The sequence below is a fragment of the Talpa europaea genome (assembly GCF_964194135.1).
Source record: "Talpa europaea genome assembly, chromosome: 15".
Taxonomy (NCBI): domain Eukaryota; kingdom Metazoa; phylum Chordata; class Mammalia; order Eulipotyphla; family Talpidae; genus Talpa; species Talpa europaea.
In genome coordinates this window covers 12964006-12982341 of record NC_140083.1, presented here as the reverse complement: position 1 = coordinate 12982341, position 18336 = coordinate 12964006, and the positions used below count along the sequence as shown (strand labels likewise).

Below are 18336 nucleotides of genomic sequence, written 5' to 3'. Positions count from 1 at the left end.
CAGTATTGAATTCTTACGTAGAAAACATGATAGATACTAGATACAGTTGAACATATTTCTTAAAACACCTAAAATGTATTGATAACATTTTCTTGGAAAATGAAAAATTTTTATTAATTAATATTTGTTAATATAAGTGAGATACTTACCTGTCCAGATAAGGTGAGTTATTACCTTGCCTGGAGTTAGGGCAGTAAAGAGAGGCTCTCTTACAGATGAACCCCTCTCTCTTGAACTTTTCTACTGTTGCAGTGTCAAGAAAATAAATTTAAGAGTAGAACTAAGAGAAGCTTTGATGCCTATCATTTTTGTTATTACATTTCAGCACCTTTTTTTTGAAAATTGAAATTAGAGTTTCTCTTACCAAAGAAGCCACTTCCAATAGCAAACCTTCCCTTGGGTAAAAGTTCATGTCCTTTCTACTAAGCACTGTTTTCCCACTGGTGAAAGCTCTTGGTTTTGTTGAGAGGTATGTTGAGTTCTGTGCCCCCTGTCAGGCTGGCTCCATTCTAGAAGAAGTCCCTGTAACAGTCTACAAGAACTCTGCTTCCTAGGACACAGAGAACATCTTAAAATCTCCTCCTCTAACAAGCTACAGTTTGGGAGGGAAAATGACCTCACAGTGATGCCATCAATTCATCCTATAGACCGTCCAGGTCCACCCCAACTTGTGAAGATTGAGGATGTCTGGGGAGAGAACGTTGCTCTGTCATGGACACCACCAAAGGATGATGGAAATGCCGCAATTACAGGGTACACGATCCAGAAGGCTGACAAGAAGAGTATGGTACGGTTTGACTTTCTCTAGTCCAGCAGCAGCAAAATCACATTTCATTTGTCTCATTGTGGTTACAGATGCTGTTCTTCATTGAAATTGCTACTCAGTCATACCTTCCATAAACATTTCCATTATGTGTGCTGACTTATTAATTTACTATGTGCTGAGCTCTCTTCTAGCTGCTGGATCAAAAAAAAAAATAGATAGCTCCTACTATTAAAGCATTCAGAAAGAAAAGACATTAAACCAAGTGATAAATCTGTATATTAAATGTTGGAACAAAGATGTGCATCAAGTGCTTTGGGCATAAAGGAGGGCATAGTTAAGTTTGTCTGGCGTCTTAAAAATATACAAGATACACAGATATGGGCCTCCCTGGTGGCGCAGGGGGTTAAGTGTCAGCACTATGAAGCTATTGGCAGTCACTGCAGCACTAGTTCAATCCCCAGCCAGCCAGGGAGCTAACCCACATGAAGTGGCAGACCTCTCCTATCTCATCCGCTGCTCCCCTCAGCAGTGTATTTCAGACAGTCTTCCAGTTCTGCTCCCCACCCTGTCTGGTGAATATTCCCCCAACTCCCCCGGCACCTCTGGACTACACCCCAGTTCTTATATGTATAAATAAATAAATCTTTTTAAAAAAAAATAAACAGATAATGATAGTTTCTAACAGTTCTAAGGAAAATCCTTTATATTTATGAACTTTTTGTCAAGAAATGATTTTCTCAATTAGTGGCACATAACATATGTGATGGAGGATAGCTTTCTACCGACTACAAGATAAACTTTGAAACCACTAAATTTCTTGATACAGAAAGGAAGAAAATGAAAAAAAAAAAGTATGTAGCTTTAGCTTTTCACTCATTCATTCACCTACTAGGGTTTCAGATGCCATGGAAAAGTCCATCTTTACCACCATGGTGTATTCATTCCAAGTAGAGAGATAGGACATTAACAGGTAAAATCATAATCATATAATTTAAGGTACCAGGTGCTGTTAGAAACTTAGCCAGGTTAGCAGAAGAGTGTGAGCAAAATGGCAGAGGAGGGAAGAGTTGGTGGGAGGTGAAATCTGAGCAAAACCTAAGAGAACATAAGTTAATATTAGACAAATTTTATTTATGGACAATGTGGATTTTTCTCCTGTGATTTAGCTTCAGCTCTTCCTCAGAATATATGTTGACAGTAAAATTCTATAATTATATTTCTTATAGAAAGATAGATAAATGGACAGGTAGGTAGACAGATGACATTGTACAGTTATAAAGAAAATATAAAGGCACTTGTCAGCTTGGGTATATGAATTTAATGTGTACATGAAGATTAAAATGACATGTCAAGTATAAATTATAAAGTAGTAAGCAAATTAAATGCACATTGTTATTATTCTGAATATAAAAATTAGTGCTATTTTTCTTATATATATTGCTACTTTTTTTTAGTTAATGAAATATCCCTATTCTTTATTCTGAATAACAGTTGGAATGGTTGTGCATTTTTAGGTGATTTTCTTCAAATGACTTTTCTCCCTGTTCAGGAATGGTTCACTGTCATTGAGCATTATCACCGAACAAATGCTACCATTACTGAACTGGTCATTGGAAATGAATATTACTTCCGGGTCTTTGCTGAAAACATGTGTGGGCTCAGTGAGAATGCTACAATGACTAAGGAGAGCGCTGTGATTGCCAAGGATGGTGAGTGGGTTGTGGGCTGGACTTCTGGAAACCTTGATTTTTAGTGGCTAAAGGAAGAAAACTGTGGGGCCTCCTTGGTGGTGCAGGGGTTAAATCTCAGTGCTATCAAGCTATTGCCAGCCACTGCGGCTGGCCAGTGAGCTAACCCACATGGTGCAGCAGACCTCTCCTGTCTTGATTGCTGCTCCCCTCAGCAGTGTATCTCAGTAGATCCACCTGTTCTGCTCCCCACTCTGTCTCTGGTGGATCCTCTCACCCCCCACACCTCTGCCCTATACCCCAGTTCATAAATGCATATATAAATAAAAATAAATCTCAAAAAAAATAAAGGAAGAAAACTGAAAGATGAGGTGAAAAAAGAATTTATAAAATAAGCACAAATTTTACCCAAGTGAAATTTAATTTTATATGTAAAGTTTATAAGGAAAATTATACTATTATTGTGTTTTTTTAAATACAAGCTTTAGGGCCTCCCTGGTGACTCAAGGGGTTAAGTCTCAGCACTATAAAGCTATTAGCAGCCACTGCAACACAAGTTCCATCCCTGGCCAGGGAACTGACCCACATGGCGCAGCAGACCTCTCCTGTCTCATCTGCTGCTCCCCTCAGCAGTGCATTTCAGTCAGTTTGCCTGTTCTGCTCCCCACTCTGTCCCTGGTGAATCCTTTCACCCCCAACCCCTGCACCTCTGGCCTACACCCCAGCTCTTGTATGCATAAATAAATATTTTAAAAAGTACAAGTTTTAATTCATTCCAACTGCTGGTCTGTAAGTGACTGAAATCTCAGGGAGAGGAAAAAGTAGGCATGTCTTTCTGGAAATTCTGTTACCTTTATTCTTATACCCTGAGCTATTGGCTCTTCCCTTGTACCCTTCAGAGTGAATGCTGGGTGGTCCTTACTCATGCTTTCACATGTTTTTCTAAGCTCAGGGAGATTTGAATAGTGAGTAAAGTTATCCAACAATAATGTTTCCAGGCCAACATATATTTCTTATGCTTGTTTTTAAGGGAAAGTCTACAAAAATCCAGTGTACGATGACTTCGATTTCACAGAGGCACCCATGTTTACTCAGCCTTTGGTTAACACCTATGCCATCGCTGGTTACAATGCCACCCTTAACTGCAGTGTGAGAGGAAATCCTAAGGTACCTTGTCTTTTTTGATCATGTTAGTTGAATGTGAGCATTCACCCCAAAGTCCTTCTTTTGTAGTTGTCATATTATAATAGCAAGTAGTAATAGCCACTGGCCTCCCAGCTGCTCTGGTAGCTTTTTCTGGGACCCAGAGTTGAGTACAGCATGATGGTGCCAGAGAACAATGACATACACTATTTAAATAGCATAGTAAAAAATGTTTATATTTCTTTACTAATGAAGGAGCATCTTCTGAGAAAACCCCAAACTACTTATATTTAAAAAGAACTGAGTGGTAAAGGAAATGGGAGAAATATTATTTTACCTGCACAATTAGGAGCCTATATTAGTTCAGCAAGTTTTCTGTACTAGAGTAAATCAAATGAGGATAGGAGAACATGAGGCAGAATATTAAAATTGCTGTGATGAGGGGACAGAGTACAAAGAAGAGAGAAATGATTTAGAAAGGTGCTAAAGTTTCTTGTTGCCATTTGAAAAGAACAATTACGAAATGCTGCACTGGAGATGTCTACACTATAGAGACATGGAGGAAAAGTGCCCTAGATTTTGGAAAAATTGCAAACAGTGGTGTCTTCTGCATATACTATGATCAGAAATAGAAAAGCCAAACTGAGGACGGCAGGATGATGCTGAATCATGTTTGGCTGGACGTTTAATGGGTTGTACATCCAAGTGAGGATACAAGGACAGAGAGGAAATGGTCTCCAGAGCTTAGGAGAAAGGCCGAGGCTGTGACTTTTAGTTTGAGGGTCCCATGTATCGGGGTCCAGCCATCCATTCCTTGAAACTGGAGCTCCAGAAAGGGCAGTCATTGGGGGGTAGTGAGTGCAAAGCCAAAGACCAAGATGTGAGCCTTAGAGCCTTAGTGAATGCTCACACTTGAAAAGGGGAGTATGGGTATGAAGAGGAGGCAGAAGCATGTCTCTAGGGTCTGAGCAAGACAAAATCATGTGAGGTGGAAGAGAAGGAAGGAGAAGATAACATGAAGGAGTGAAGTGTCAATCATGTAGTTCAGGGGTCCAGGAGATGGTGTCACGTTGCTGGGTGACTGGTCATAACTGACCTTGCATTATGAGGTTGTATAGATTCATTTCCACCAGATGATAAATACAGAGGTCTGAGAAGAGAGTCAATGGTGGGGCAGCAAACACAGCCCCTGGGGATTAGAAAAAGTCATGAGGAAAACGAAGTGGAGCAAATCAGAGGGTCTGACCCTTTATGAGAGTCCTCTGAAAAATGCCCACAATGTACATTCTCTGGGAGGAGTTCACATCATGAACCTTAGGTCACATTTAAATGCCACTGAATCTGTTTGGGTAGATTGCCCCAGACCTGTCCTCTCAACAAATCTGGCTTGCTTCTTCAGCACTGCTCATTTGTGTTCTTGCCAAGCACTAAGCAGAATTTAGTTTGAAAGAGTGCTCGAGTGGATGTGGATTCTTCTTAGATGTACTTTCTTCCTGAGTCATGCTTTAAAATTCCATCTCTCGCTTTGAAGGTCTATTAATATGCTAGGTACACATGTTTTGTCCTAATTTACTTCTAATCTAAACTTCAGCCCAAAATAACCTGGATGAAAAACAAAGTTGCTATCGTGGACGACCCAAGATACAGGATGTTCAGCAACCAAGGGGTCTGTACTCTGGAGATCCGCAAGCCCAGCCCCTATGATGGAGGCACTTACTGCTGTAAAGCCGTCAATGACCTTGGGACAGTGGAGATCGAGTGCAAACTGGAGGTGAAAGGTATGGCATCCAATATCTCGTGCATAGACTAAAATGAAAAGCGTGGTTTAATCATTGTCCTTTCTGCAAAAGCAAAATTTGGCCAAAAATGTTTTGGGGTGGGGCAGGTAGTGGGGAGAGAATTTGGGAAGAGGAAATATTTTTACATTCTGCATTCACTCTGATTTATTTCTGGAAGACTACTTGATTATTTAAGTTGACTTTTGTCCGTCTCTTACCATTCTTGTTAAGTAAAGGGATTTCTTTTCACTGGGGTGCTAGTATGTACCCATGCATGAGAATTAATAAAGTCAGTAGGTATTACTTTGGTAGTTTAGTTCATTTATAAATAGAAGTCTAGTGTGAAAACCTATCTAATGAAATTTCAATTAAGGAATTCACATTATTTTTAATTAGTTCATTATTTTGTGACACTTCCAATATTCTTTATATATGTTTGTTATCTTCTTGTTTAATGTTACATATAACATCCACATATAACCAGTGGTTTTTAAGATCTACTGAAGAATTTCTATTTATAGGAATGTATTTCATCTGTTCTAGTTCTCAGAAATGTTGTAACTAATGTAAATCAAGAAAATACATCAGGATTTGTATGATAGAAAAGCCTCAGCTTAATAACCTGCCCTAGTCTTAATCAATTTTCATATTATTTGAGTATAGTTTTTATACTGAAGTTGTTTCTTGACAAAACCTACTTTGGGATACCATGAAAACTACATCTGTCAGAGTCACCATTACAAGATAATAGGTGACATGACCCTAATATCTTTTCTCTAATTCTTACTGTGTAATATTGCCACTCTTTGGTCACTGAACGCTTTCTTTCCCCTATCTCTCTATAATGAAGAAATTATGATCTATAAGTCAGAAAGAGAGCTTTGTAAATATTTTAAAAAGAACATAGTAAGTGCTTAGGATACTTATGTTAAATTTTAAAAGTTTTTAGTCCCAAATGTATGATAAATATCATAGAGAAATTGCTTGGAAAAAATTTCCTTTTATAACTTTAAAAATTAGTTTTCTTTTTCTTACGATTTCTGTCCAATTTCAGGTAATATAGTATAACAGGTTTGTAACTGAATCATGGAAAAAACATTTTTTTAATTGTTTTAGAAAATTTCAAATCCTTCTATTAAAATATTTCTTACAAATGTAAACATTATTATTTTAGCTGTGTATTAATGCACATCAAGGTCATAATTGCAAATATATTACCGATGATATAGTCTTTATTGTAGTGATATAGTAAATCATAGAGTAATTGAATTTAACAATATAAATAATGCAGTCCAGTATAAGTTCATAGTAAAGTATCAATTGTAATATATTGGTTAAAGCTTTTGATACTAAAATAAAACCAAGATTGTTTATCATCAGATTGTTATCTGATAATAGGTGATTTAAGTTAAGCTGTGAAAAAAAAGGTAAGAATGTCAACTGAGAATAAATAAATACTGGTACAAATATTCTAATTCTGCAGTGATATTTCAAGGAGTAAATACCCCTGGACAACCAGTCTTCCTGGAGGGGCAGCAACAGGTTTTAAAAGTTCATGTTCCACTGGATATTTCTACTTTCTGTTCCATTCCTCTTATATGAAATCGCACTTTGCATGTAAAGCTTGACTTTCTCATTTGCTTTTAATTGTATTTCTTAGCAGCTCATGGCATACAGTGTTTATGCCATGAACTAGGAAGGCCAAATTATTCAAGGGCATTCAGTGTATTACAGGATCGAAGCTTTGTTAGAAAACTTAAGTACCACCCCACAGGTCCCCATAATAAAGCCAGAAAACTTTGTTTGAAGAATACCTTATTTTAGATATAGAATTATAAAACTGTGGCAATCCCATTTCTTCAATATTTTCATTTTCTTTTGAACGTAGAGATGTAAACTCTACAATAAGAATGTAAACTGTTTTTAACGGAGTTTCTGAGTAGGCTCCTTAAATTTGTGTTTGAAATTCAGAAAACTGAACATTTTAAAAATTGCAAAGTTGTAGAAAAAATGTTCTGGGCATTTTTGATGGGGTGAGTATACAAAAATAGGTCCAATATTTGAAGACTTGCATATTTCATATTTTACAATGAAAAATTCACCAGTAGAATAGCTGTTACCCATATTTCTGTTAGGCATTTGGGTATTTTCATGGGACCAAAATTATTTCAGTTGGGCATGAACTTGAAAGAAAATTCTAGGCCCCGCTACTAAATGTATAAGCAGCAGATGAGTCTGTCCTGTTATAAGAGTATATTTTGCCCCCATTTGAAAGAGTGTAGTAGGCAGTTCTTTAGGGCTGATAGCAATCTGATATAAACTTTAATAAGGTAGGTCTATGCCTGAGTTTACAATATTTGCTCTCTGAAATCCCAGAGGTAAGGTCAATTTTGAAAAGAAGAAGCATTAGAGCTCACTCTTGAAAGTTGTGCAAGTTATACTTTCTAGCCTAAGTTTGTTTAAGCTTTGTATTTATTTAGATCAGTCATGTGTAATCAGTTTGGAATACAATATTATAGAATACACTAGTCTAATAGTTCTATCTACTTGATAATTTTGCCTTTTAGAATGTCAACATATATATATGTACCCTAACACTTTGTCTATTGTTTACGTTTTTCTTTTGTTGAAAAACACAATATATATATGTTGTAGGTTGTTGTTTCCTTAAGCTAATGGTTTGGAAGCTCGTATCATAAATATTCACCGTACAATCAAACTGACGTTGCCACCTGTTCAGGCAATGTGGTTATGCGTGTTAATAAATGTTTTACATATTAATGATCCTTTTGAAGTGATTGGGTCCCTGCCCTTCATTCCATTTGCTTCTATTTTCCTTTATCTTTCACATGACTAAGGATTAATGAAGTCATCTCATAAGGTGACCATAATTTCATCCAACAAGTACTCAACTTTAGTTTTAGCACTTTATTAATGCTTACCACTTCTTTCTTTCTCTCCTTTTTCCTTAGTTGTAGCACAATAAGGATTTTTGAATGTATATTATCACCTAAGGTAAGCTTTCATATGGTTTTGGCATATGAAGCTTATGACTGTCATAAGCCATACAAAGCCTGCAGAGTATGGCGTGATTTTCATTATGCAATCCAATGAAAATAGATTACTTAAAATCTCTAACTTTGCAGTTTTCATTTTAGTTCCATATCTTGACATTAACAGCTAGTACTTATTCATCCCAGCAATCTCCTGTTGACATGCAGCCAGTTGTTGAATGCAGTAGAGCATGAATTAAAGCATTTAAGTAGATGAAAATTAGTGATCCCCAAGCTTTCTGAGTTCTTTGCATCAAGGAATGGACATGTATATAAGTGGCATCATTTCTAGCAATATCTGACTTGGATCTTTTTCTAAAAAAGGAGAATGATTTTCCCAAACTTGCATTCAAGAAGTTTTAAGAATGTTCAAATGGCATGCTGTTTTTGTCCGACTGTGGATTTATTAGCAAGTAGTGAAGCACTTCTCTGAAGGACTGTGAAGTTTTATGGTTTTGTGGGGTCTCTTGTGATGGTTACTTTTAATTTTTTAACATAATTCTGAAACACAGAAGGTAAGTACAAAATTTTAATAGGTATTTCTTCATCTTCAGAAGGCATTGGATGGGTTTTGTCGTTTTAAACAAAATGTTTCCAATTTTTACACTTTGACATTGCATAAATAACCACGTTAAAGGAGTAGTCTCTCTTTTCTTCTCCAATGTGCTTGAATTGGAACTCTTCATGCTTAATTAAAAGGAACATTAACAAACTAGAAGCTGATTCATTACGTGGTATTCCATTCAGTCAGAACACATACAACATCCACAGAGGACTCCACAAACTCTCAGAGAGCAATGCAGCCTTTCCAGCTAGGAATTTCAATTAATACTGAATAATGAGTGTCTGGGTCTAGCAGGAACATGCTTTTTCCTTCTAGATGGCAGGTGCTTGAAATTCTCAATGTACTAAACCCAGGAGAAGAATTCCAAGTAGGAAGTGAATGAATCTTTGTAACTAATTCGAACGTAATTAGTCTCATTTCCTGGCAGCTAGTCCAAAAGTATTATTTCAACCATTTTTCAGGTTGATGGTGTTGACTTGGCCTTTTCCTTCTTGTCCTCCCTAGGTGGTCTTTCCTTCTGCAGGCTCCTCTTGCAAGGCGTGCCTCCTAACATAGTCGATTCTTATTTGCGAGACTTGCAATCAAGCAATCCTGAGGAATACTAAGGGCCTGGCTGCTGCCTCTCTACACTGCAGTGCCTTGAAATCTGGTTGCAGTGAGAAAGCGTTTTCTGTTCCCACCAGGCACCCAAATGTGTTCACTTTATTTCCTCCTAATGTTGAAGAAAAAAAATGTTTTCAAGGATTGCTTCATTAAAAATCACAAACAAAATCTCATTGGAAGCCAGCATTTTCATCGTTATTGTCTGTGCTTGGTCTCTGTGCATGACAAAAAAGCAGTTATTGAATAAGCAAAGCAGTTGTTTTAGCTTAAAATAATAAACTATCAATGCTCCCCCACCACCCCAGAGTAAGAAACATACTACGCTACTTACTACGGATCTTGAATATCCGTCTTTCTCTTGATCTAAGAGATTTTTCTAAGCAAAGCAGTGGTTCAGATCACACTATCCTGCTGAGCTCCTGTGGATCTGTGTCCTCTCCCCATTTGAATTCACTCAAGGACATCTTAAAACTTTTCAGGCAAGTTTTTTCAACAGAAGGAAAAATAATTGGAACAGTAAATAAGAAGTGTTTATAATGGCATGACCGAGGATTTTTTGATGTGTCTGGGGTTAGGGGCATGGACACTAAATGGAGGCCAAAAGGCGGGGACTCGGGATGCCACCTCTGTCTCTAGCACAGCATCTTGGCCAGATCCACCAGTGCTCCTGCCAGGACTGCTGGCATAGTGATGGTCCTGCTGCAGACCAGCAAGAGAAACAGATGTAGGGGCTGCTGGTGGCATCCATTTAAATTGATGGAAACCTTTTTCAAAATTTAGAAGCTGAGAGGCATTCATGCAAGGTCCCAACTTTTCAGTGACTTCCTGACGCTATAGAGAAAATTTCAGTTAATGGAGCAGTGTAGAAGCATAAGTAAGGTGCCATACTATTATTCTTTATCCTCTCCCCACTTTTTTTAAAAATTCCTTCTGTTTTTTTGGTCAAGAAGCTAAATAGATCGTCACCTGTGACCTGTCGCTGGGCTCACAGTAGCCCGGAGCAGCATTTTTAAGTATCTGCTCTGCCTCCTTTGCAGATCAGAGCTGGGAAGTTGCGATGGTAGCTGTGTACCTGTGCTGACGTGGGGCATATCAAGGCAAAGAGTGGGTGACCCTGGTCCCAGTGTGATTGTGGTACATTGGGAGCCTCAAAACAAAACTCAAGTTCTTGTCCCAACTGTGTGGATGCTGCACTATTCTGGCTGGTGATGCTTTTGCTTTGCTGTTTTTGAAGAAATTGACTTTCACTGTGTGTTTCCAATCACTCTGAATAATAATGTGTGCAATCCCTATATAAACACCCATTTTGATCAGGAAATCTTTTTACACATTACTGGCTGAGATACATTACATCTAGCTCATCTATAAAATGTGAAGACCATAGCTCTGTGTGCAAAGCAGATAAACCACAAAGTGGCAAAAGCCAATCTGTGTGGCCCCTGTCGCTAAGCTAGTTGCTCAACTCAACACTCATTGACCAGTTTTGTCAAGTCACAGTCAACTTTGTTAAGCCATTTGCAAAGATTGCCTAAAAGTGACTAAAATAATCCTTACAAGATATTGGTTCCCCAGTCATGGAGACTATATTTTGTGCTCTGATTATATTTTGTGTTAGTCATTTTTTTACATATGATCTCTCCTTATTATGTGTACTCAAATGCCGAAATGCTCCATTAAGGAGGAAAAAAATCTGTTTTGACTCTACAAAGCTCAGATAACATCAGAAGCTGTCATGGCTGTTAGTTTTGCTACAATTTTGTTTATATTTCATTCTATTGAAGAAAAATTATATATCATAGGAATTAACCAAAAATTCTTTCGGGGAGCTAAACATTCATTCAACTTTTAAAAGAATCATCCTTTTTTATTTATGTTTAAAAAAAAAAAACAGTGAATGTTTTCATCTGCATGAATACAGAAGTAAGAACAAAACCTACTAGCTACAAGAAACACTGAAAAGAGTAATAGATTCTTAACCAATCTTTTTTTTTTTTTTCTAGATTTATTTATTTATTTATTTTTACAAGCACTGGGTACAGTCAGAAGCGCGGGAGGGTGAGAGAATTCACCAGAGCCAGAGCGGGGAGCAGAGCAGGCAGAAGGACCGAAGTACACTGCTGAGGGGAGCAGCGGGCGGCAGGAGAGGTCTGCGCGCCATGCGGGACCCTCCTCCAGTGGCCGGGGAGCAGCCGGGGATTGAACCGGCTCTGCAGAGGCTGCGGGCAGCTTCGCAACCCAGCGCTCAACCGCTGCGCCACCGGGGAGGCCCTTAACCAATCATTTTTAAGTCGAATTCTAAAACATTCTATTTGTCTCAACAAATGAGTTAGTAAGTGTCTGATGTGGCGAAGGCCCCGTGATGGATTCATAGGAACCCAATGATGATGAATAAGACATTTCGTGCCTTCAAGGAACTAATATTGTATAGCAGGTCTACACAGGAGAAACTCCTGTTTGGGAGTCCTATCTTAGCCTAAATCAACTGGGAATCTTTTCCAGTGCCAACAAAATCGAGAGAAGAGAGCTCCTCTGCTCTTCAGTCTATCCTGGTGACTGCAGAGATGCCTGGTTCAGCCGTGTCTAGTCCACGCAAAGACAGGTGACTCTGAAACTTCCTGGACAAGTGCAGACTGGGGTTTGCAAAGAACAGGGAACTCGGAGACTGGCAGTGGGTCATGCTATTTGGAAAGTATCTCTGAAGAATCTGATAAAACTGAACTTCTGGGTTATTACGAGGTTATCCTCATAAAGACTGAAGGGCACAACTGTTTTATGAGCCATCCATTAACTTGACTTAGAACTTCTAAATATCTATAGATATAAGGTACAAAAGTTAGGGGTCAGCCAGTCCCACTACCTCTGTTCTCTCAACCTTCTCCTCTTCCACCCAACTTCACTCTGACCTCTCTGCTGCCATCACTTCCCCCTGCTTCCAACTCACCAGCCTCTAGGCCTGACCCTCATCTCCTTTCTCAAGGACACTCGCGCCCTGAATAGAGTTCTAGAAATATAAATTTGGTCTCTTTTTCCTTGAACTAGGAGTAGAATAAGGAACTCTGAAACCTGACAGTCTCCCTACCAATTATCCCTATAAAATTAATTGATTATAAGTTGAACTTAATTTAGTTAGGCCATTAGTTACCATCCCCTTGTACCAAAGACTCAAGTGATTGCTACATGGTGATATTTATAAGATTGGTAATTCAACTTGGGCGACATAGAATGGACCAGAGAAACAAAACTGCTTGGAACAACTGGTTCGCCTGAATCTAAAGACCACCACCACCCTCTTAAAACCATCTGTTGATCTCTCTGTGTGTCCCTAAATGCACTGGCCTGAGTAATCTCTGGCCTCACTGAATATTCTTCTTCTATCTGGAGTTGATTGAGATAAAATACCAGAGAAGCACAGGGCAATTCAACCCTCCCGGAGGGTCACTCAGAGTGACTAGTTGACTCAAGTCATTGAAAGGAAAACACTTTGCCCTCAAGTGCATAATTGACCATAACTTCTATTACTCCCAGGCAATAGCTTCAGAAAGAACCTGTTCTTTATGCACTTACACAGTTACCCACAGGCAAGTGATTCCCTCCTTCTATTCCTCTACTCTCACCTTCATCCTAGTCTTAGAGACCAAGGAAACATCTTAATGCCATTATATGCCAATTTTAAATGTTGGTTTGAAAATTTTTAAGTTGATTAAAAAAAAGTTAGGAAAAAGAACTAGAGTTTCCAGCAACACTGATGCAAGGAAAAGAACCATTATTCAGATTTTGTAAGGCATCCCTCTTGGACAACTGGGACAAGGGGTAATTGGGAGGGAGCCATGTTTCAAGAGAAGCCAGAGTTGATTATTTGAAGTCATGTGGTCACTTGGAAAATTCCAGGCCCCAGGAAGCCAAACATTGTAACCTGTGAAAGACCTGGGACAAAGTGATGTAGTGCTGCTCACCCCAGCTTCACCCCTGAGAGCCCACTGGGGATCATTATAGATCCAGTTCCCATCCCTGTGCTGGGAGGTCCCACTGACCTGGAGGCCGGTGAGGCAAGAGTGTGGGTTGCCATGAAGAGGCAGAGCCTCTCTGTGCATGGGTATTTTTTAATCAGTTCTTAATAGTGCAGATAGGACTCCATAAGCATCAGCTGGTGGTAGAAGTAGGTGCTTGCTGGTGAGATCAGTGGCTCGCTGGGTCTTGCTGTGATTGTCGAGTCCTGCTAGTGGCAATCATGACTCAAAAGTCTGCCTTCGGTGGCTCCACTCCCTGAAGAAGTTAAGCAAGAGTGGTGGACAGATGGGGAGAGAGTAGGGCTCGGTGAAGGCCAAGAGCAAGGAGAAACATCAAGCAGGAGGGAGGAAAAGCAGACAAGTATGTTGTTTGTGCAGAGGGAAGGGCAGTTAAGAACAGTCAGAAGGAAATGAAGCCAGAATAACCTTACCAGGCAAGGAATTCAAGAAAGGAGGAAGCAGCAGCAGCAAATCAACAATAAAAAGCAAAAGCACATATGCTGCACAGGCATGATCAGCCATTGGGTCATTGACCCGTTCTACCACAGCTGCATCCTTCTTTGCAGAAGAGAGGGCAGCCTTGAACAGATTGTGGCCGGGCACAGAGCCTGAAGCCAGTGCCCCAACCCCTCTTGTGTTTATTCATTAAAGCTACACATGCATTATTATGTATCCATGATACCTAATTTTATTTTCATAGAAAGCAAATTTTTCTTTCCAGATCTTCTGATGGATACTGTTCCAGAAATATTGTCAGGGAGCTAAAGGTATCCGAGTCTGGGCGGCACAGCATAATCTTAGAAAATCCTCACCAACAAGCAATACCCTCACCAAACACCAAGTAGATCTCACTTACACTGAAGATATTATGAAAGCTATATACCTATGTATTTTAAAGATATGTAGATAATAAAAACTTAAATATCCATCCATCTAGCCATCTATTTATCTGTACACCCATCTACCCACCCATGCATCCATCTATCCATCCACCCGTCCATCCTGCCCTCCTTTGCCCTGGAAAGAACCACCTTAAATCAGTATTAAGTGAATGAAGGTGGACTTTCTCACCCTTTAATTGCCCTCTGACTTCTTCCCTCTTTTCTCTGCCTCATCCCCTTTCTCCTTAGGATTCAAAGGGCTTGCACAGAGTAAGGCCTCCACCACACCTTCTAGACTCTAGGCGTCAGTCCCCGTTCGGCAGACTAGCATCACCTGGGAGCTTGTTAAGATTCAGATTCTCAGCATCTCTCTCTCCAGAGCTACTAACTGAAACCCTGCATTTTTAGCAGGATGCCTCCAGAAAGAGGGCAGCCCCACCCTCTTTCTCTGTAGTTCTTTGCATGAATATTTATTTGGGCCATTCTCTCTGAGCTTCCCAAGTGAAATGTTCTGATAAAAGTACCCCTCCTAAGGTTTTCTTTCTTTTTTTTTTTAATTCTTATGGATTGTTTAATTCTTTTTTTTTCAATAAATTTTATTTTTATATTCCCCATACAATTGCAACCCCCCTATTCTGACCCCAATCCCTCCCCTCCCGCCCCCCACCCCCCAAAAAGTGTCTCTGGTTCATAGTTTTTTGTTGATTTTGATTTTCACTTTCTTATAGTTATTCATTTTCCTGGTCCCTTATTTAAGTTTTCTAGATTCCTGCTATGAGTGAGACCATCTGGTATTTTTCTTTTTCTTTCTGGCTTATTTCGCTGAGCATGATCCCTTCCAGCGCCATCCATGTTGCTGCAAATTGCATGTGTTTATCTTTTTTGAATGTTGAGGTTTTCTTGATAACCTACTCTAACATGGAAATGTGATCTCACCTGTTACTCCTTGAAGCCCTAACCGTAGACAAGAACAACTCTTTGTGGGATTGGAACACCCCAGATGCTGAAGGAGTTTTTGAGGAAAGCGGATTCCTTCTAGTGCTCCTTAAATCATGTAATGGAAAACACTTTAAAGCAGTAGGATATGAACTCAGAAGCGGCTAATAAAAAGTGGTTAAAGGAGAGAGACAAGACAGGGTGCTAAGAACTGGGTCTGAGGAAAATCAGTTCCTTTAAGTTGCTTTCACAATTTCAGATAAAAAGCACAATTACAACATCTCAGGAATTCTATTTTGAAATATTGTTTTCTGATCTTGTCCAGGAAATCAAGCATTTCTAGAGAGGAGAGCAAAGGTTTTCATCAACCTGTTATTGAACACTGCCGGTCTGCTCCTGTATTTTGTTAAGCACCATAGTCCCATACAACTTGGACTTTAGAGTCTCGAAGGACAAAAGTATAAAAACATAAATTAAGTCAAAGGAAGTAGATGAAGAAGGCAAGTGTTTACACCAGAGGACTCTACTAGTCTTTGTAAATACTCCGACCTCAGTACTAGGGCTTAAAGCTCTAAGCCCTTATACAGCTCTACCACCCCAAGTCTAGCCAGCTGCACCCCATGCCTTTTTCCAAATTGAAATCAATGAAAGTCAGTGGCTATTGGAAGTGGTTATTTCACATACAACTGTATCTCGTCTGGTTCTATGAGACTATGGAGTATTTTGTGGGAAGCTGCTCCAGATGTTGAGGAAAAAAAACTGAAATGTGAGTGAAAGTTACACAAGAAGAACCAGTAGAAAACCGTGATGTCCTTTCTCCTTTGGGAAATGAATTCAATTCAGCTAAATAATCGGACATATGTGGGAGCCTTGACTGTGCATGTGGCCTAGGAGACAAGTATCAGAACATTCACAGCACCTTTGTACAATCATCAGAAGTTGTAAATAACCTAATGTCCAATACTGAATGGATAAATCAACTGCTATTTTCAGGTACTTTAATGTTATTATATAGCAAGTTTAATATAGTAGTGCAAAATGAATAGACTCGCCACACTTTTTAATATAGATGAATTACAAAAGCATAACGCTGTGTGAAAAAAAAAGCAGATCATAGGATAAAAGCACACAATGTTATTGCATTTGTATGAAGTTCAAAAACATGCAAGTTTGCATTTAAGAATCTGTGTGTGTGTGTGTGTGTGTGTGTGTGTGTATGGCAAAGCTGGGAAGAAAAGGAAACCATTTTTTGATGAATACAATTCTCAAGAATGGTTCCTCCTCATAGAGAGGGAGATAGGATTCTAGAATGGTACACAGATGGTATCAAAAATATTGGTAATTATATTATTTAGGCTACAAAGCTACAGCTCCATAAATAAGATAGACATTTTGTCTTTCTTTCACCAAATGTCTGAGTAGGCCATCCAGGACTGAACGAACACAGTAGTTATGAGTCTGTCCTATGTCAGGCACTAATCTAAGCATCAGGCATTATTTTGTTTCATTTTCACAAAAATACTGTGAAGTAGGTACCTTCATTACCCTTTGTAGATGAGAAAATTGGAGCACAATGAAGTTCAATAACTTGCCCGTGACTGATTGCAAAGCTGAAGTAGAAGTGAAAGCAGGATTTGAGACCCAAGAGATAGCAGGTCCACGCCAGAGAGAGGATGTGGTGCAGAAAGATGAAGAGGGTCCTGATGACCCTGGAAACATTGTACCCTAGTCCTGGGCTAATCCATGACTGCTTTCATGGGAGGGGTTAACACACTTCCATTTCAGTTTACATCACCATGTTTTCAGGGTTTTGCTATAAGTATCCGAACATAAGCCAGCTCGATTGTTTTTCTGCTTCTCATTATTTTGAGGAGTTCTTTACATAATCCAGTTAGCATCAAATGCAGATTTTGAGGGAAAAAAACCTTTCCCCAATTTATGGCTTTTCTCTTCATTCTCCTTCTGATGCCTTTCGATGTGCCTTAGCATTTATCTGTAATAGATAAATTTATTGATCTGGAAAAGAATTTTTCTTTGGATTATTCATGGCATGGATAAGTAAAAAAGTAGATATATCCAAGTTTATTTACCACACATAAACCCAACATAATCAATAGCTTGTCTCCTTGTTACGTGGATTTCTTTCCTGCATTTTTCAGTTTTACTTTTCACACTGAAGATTAGGAGATGTCTACTCGATGAATGGTTTGGTCTGTGGATACCCTCAACTTGCTTGAAGGCAGTGTTGCCAAGTGTTTTTCTTTTTTGTGGGAAGGGGCCGGACAGTAAATATTCTAGTTTTTGTAGGCCATGTGGTCTGTGCTAAAACCACAGAATGCAAACCTGGGAGCATGGAAACAGCCATAAACAATAATTAAGGCACAAATATGTCTATTCATGTTGCTGAAATATGAATTTCACATCATAAAAAGTCCCCCCCCCATCATTAAAAACATAAAAACCATACTTAGCTCATGGACTGCATGAAAGCAGGAGAAGGGCTGGTGGCAGTTTGCTGGCCCAGCTCCAGAATGGTGACAAACTGCCTGTGCTGAGGGACAGCGATCTCGAAAGCAGTTTTTGAGCTTGTTCTGGGTCTTTGAATATTACACAAAGCTCATATTCCCGCACTGCAGGAAAGAGCAAGTGGCAGGCTTATCTCCAGTTGTGCACAATGACATGCTTATGACAGGCCGTCCCCTGTCTGAATGGTGCATTGTGAGGTAAGGGGACTGCGCCCTCTGTGGCAGGTCCCCCAGTTCCAGAGGAGGGAGGGCATGTGTGGGAACACACTGTGTGCGGGGTGTCAGATGCTCTGAAAAATGGGCATTTGGGTTTCAACCATTTGAGTTTCAACCATTTCGACCATCTCAACCTTGTGAGACAGGGTTTCCAAGACTGTCTTATTTGAGTCTG

At 39.3% G+C, this 18336-nt stretch overlaps 1 protein-coding gene across 1 annotated transcript in view; it reads left to right on the top strand.

Annotated features, from left to right (window-relative positions):
- MYBPC1 (myosin binding protein C1) overlaps nt 1–9636 on the top strand; it is a gene marked incomplete at its 5' end in the record, with an annotated part of 70499 nt that extends 60863 nt beyond the window's left edge. The window contains 7 exons of the mRNA XM_084255443.1: nt 648–787; nt 2316–2475; nt 3485–3621; nt 5189–5375; nt 6859–6917; nt 8348–8390; nt 9498–9636. Coding sequence (XP_084111569.1) covers nt 648–787; nt 2316–2475; nt 3485–3621; nt 5189–5375; nt 6859–6917; nt 8348–8353 — 689 coding nt within the window. The 3' untranslated portion in view covers nt 8354–8390; nt 9498–9636. The remainder of the gene's footprint in view (nt 1–647; nt 788–2315; nt 2476–3484; nt 3622–5188; nt 5376–6858; nt 6918–8347; nt 8391–9497) is intronic.
- Nucleotides 9637–18336: the final 8700 nt, after the last annotated feature.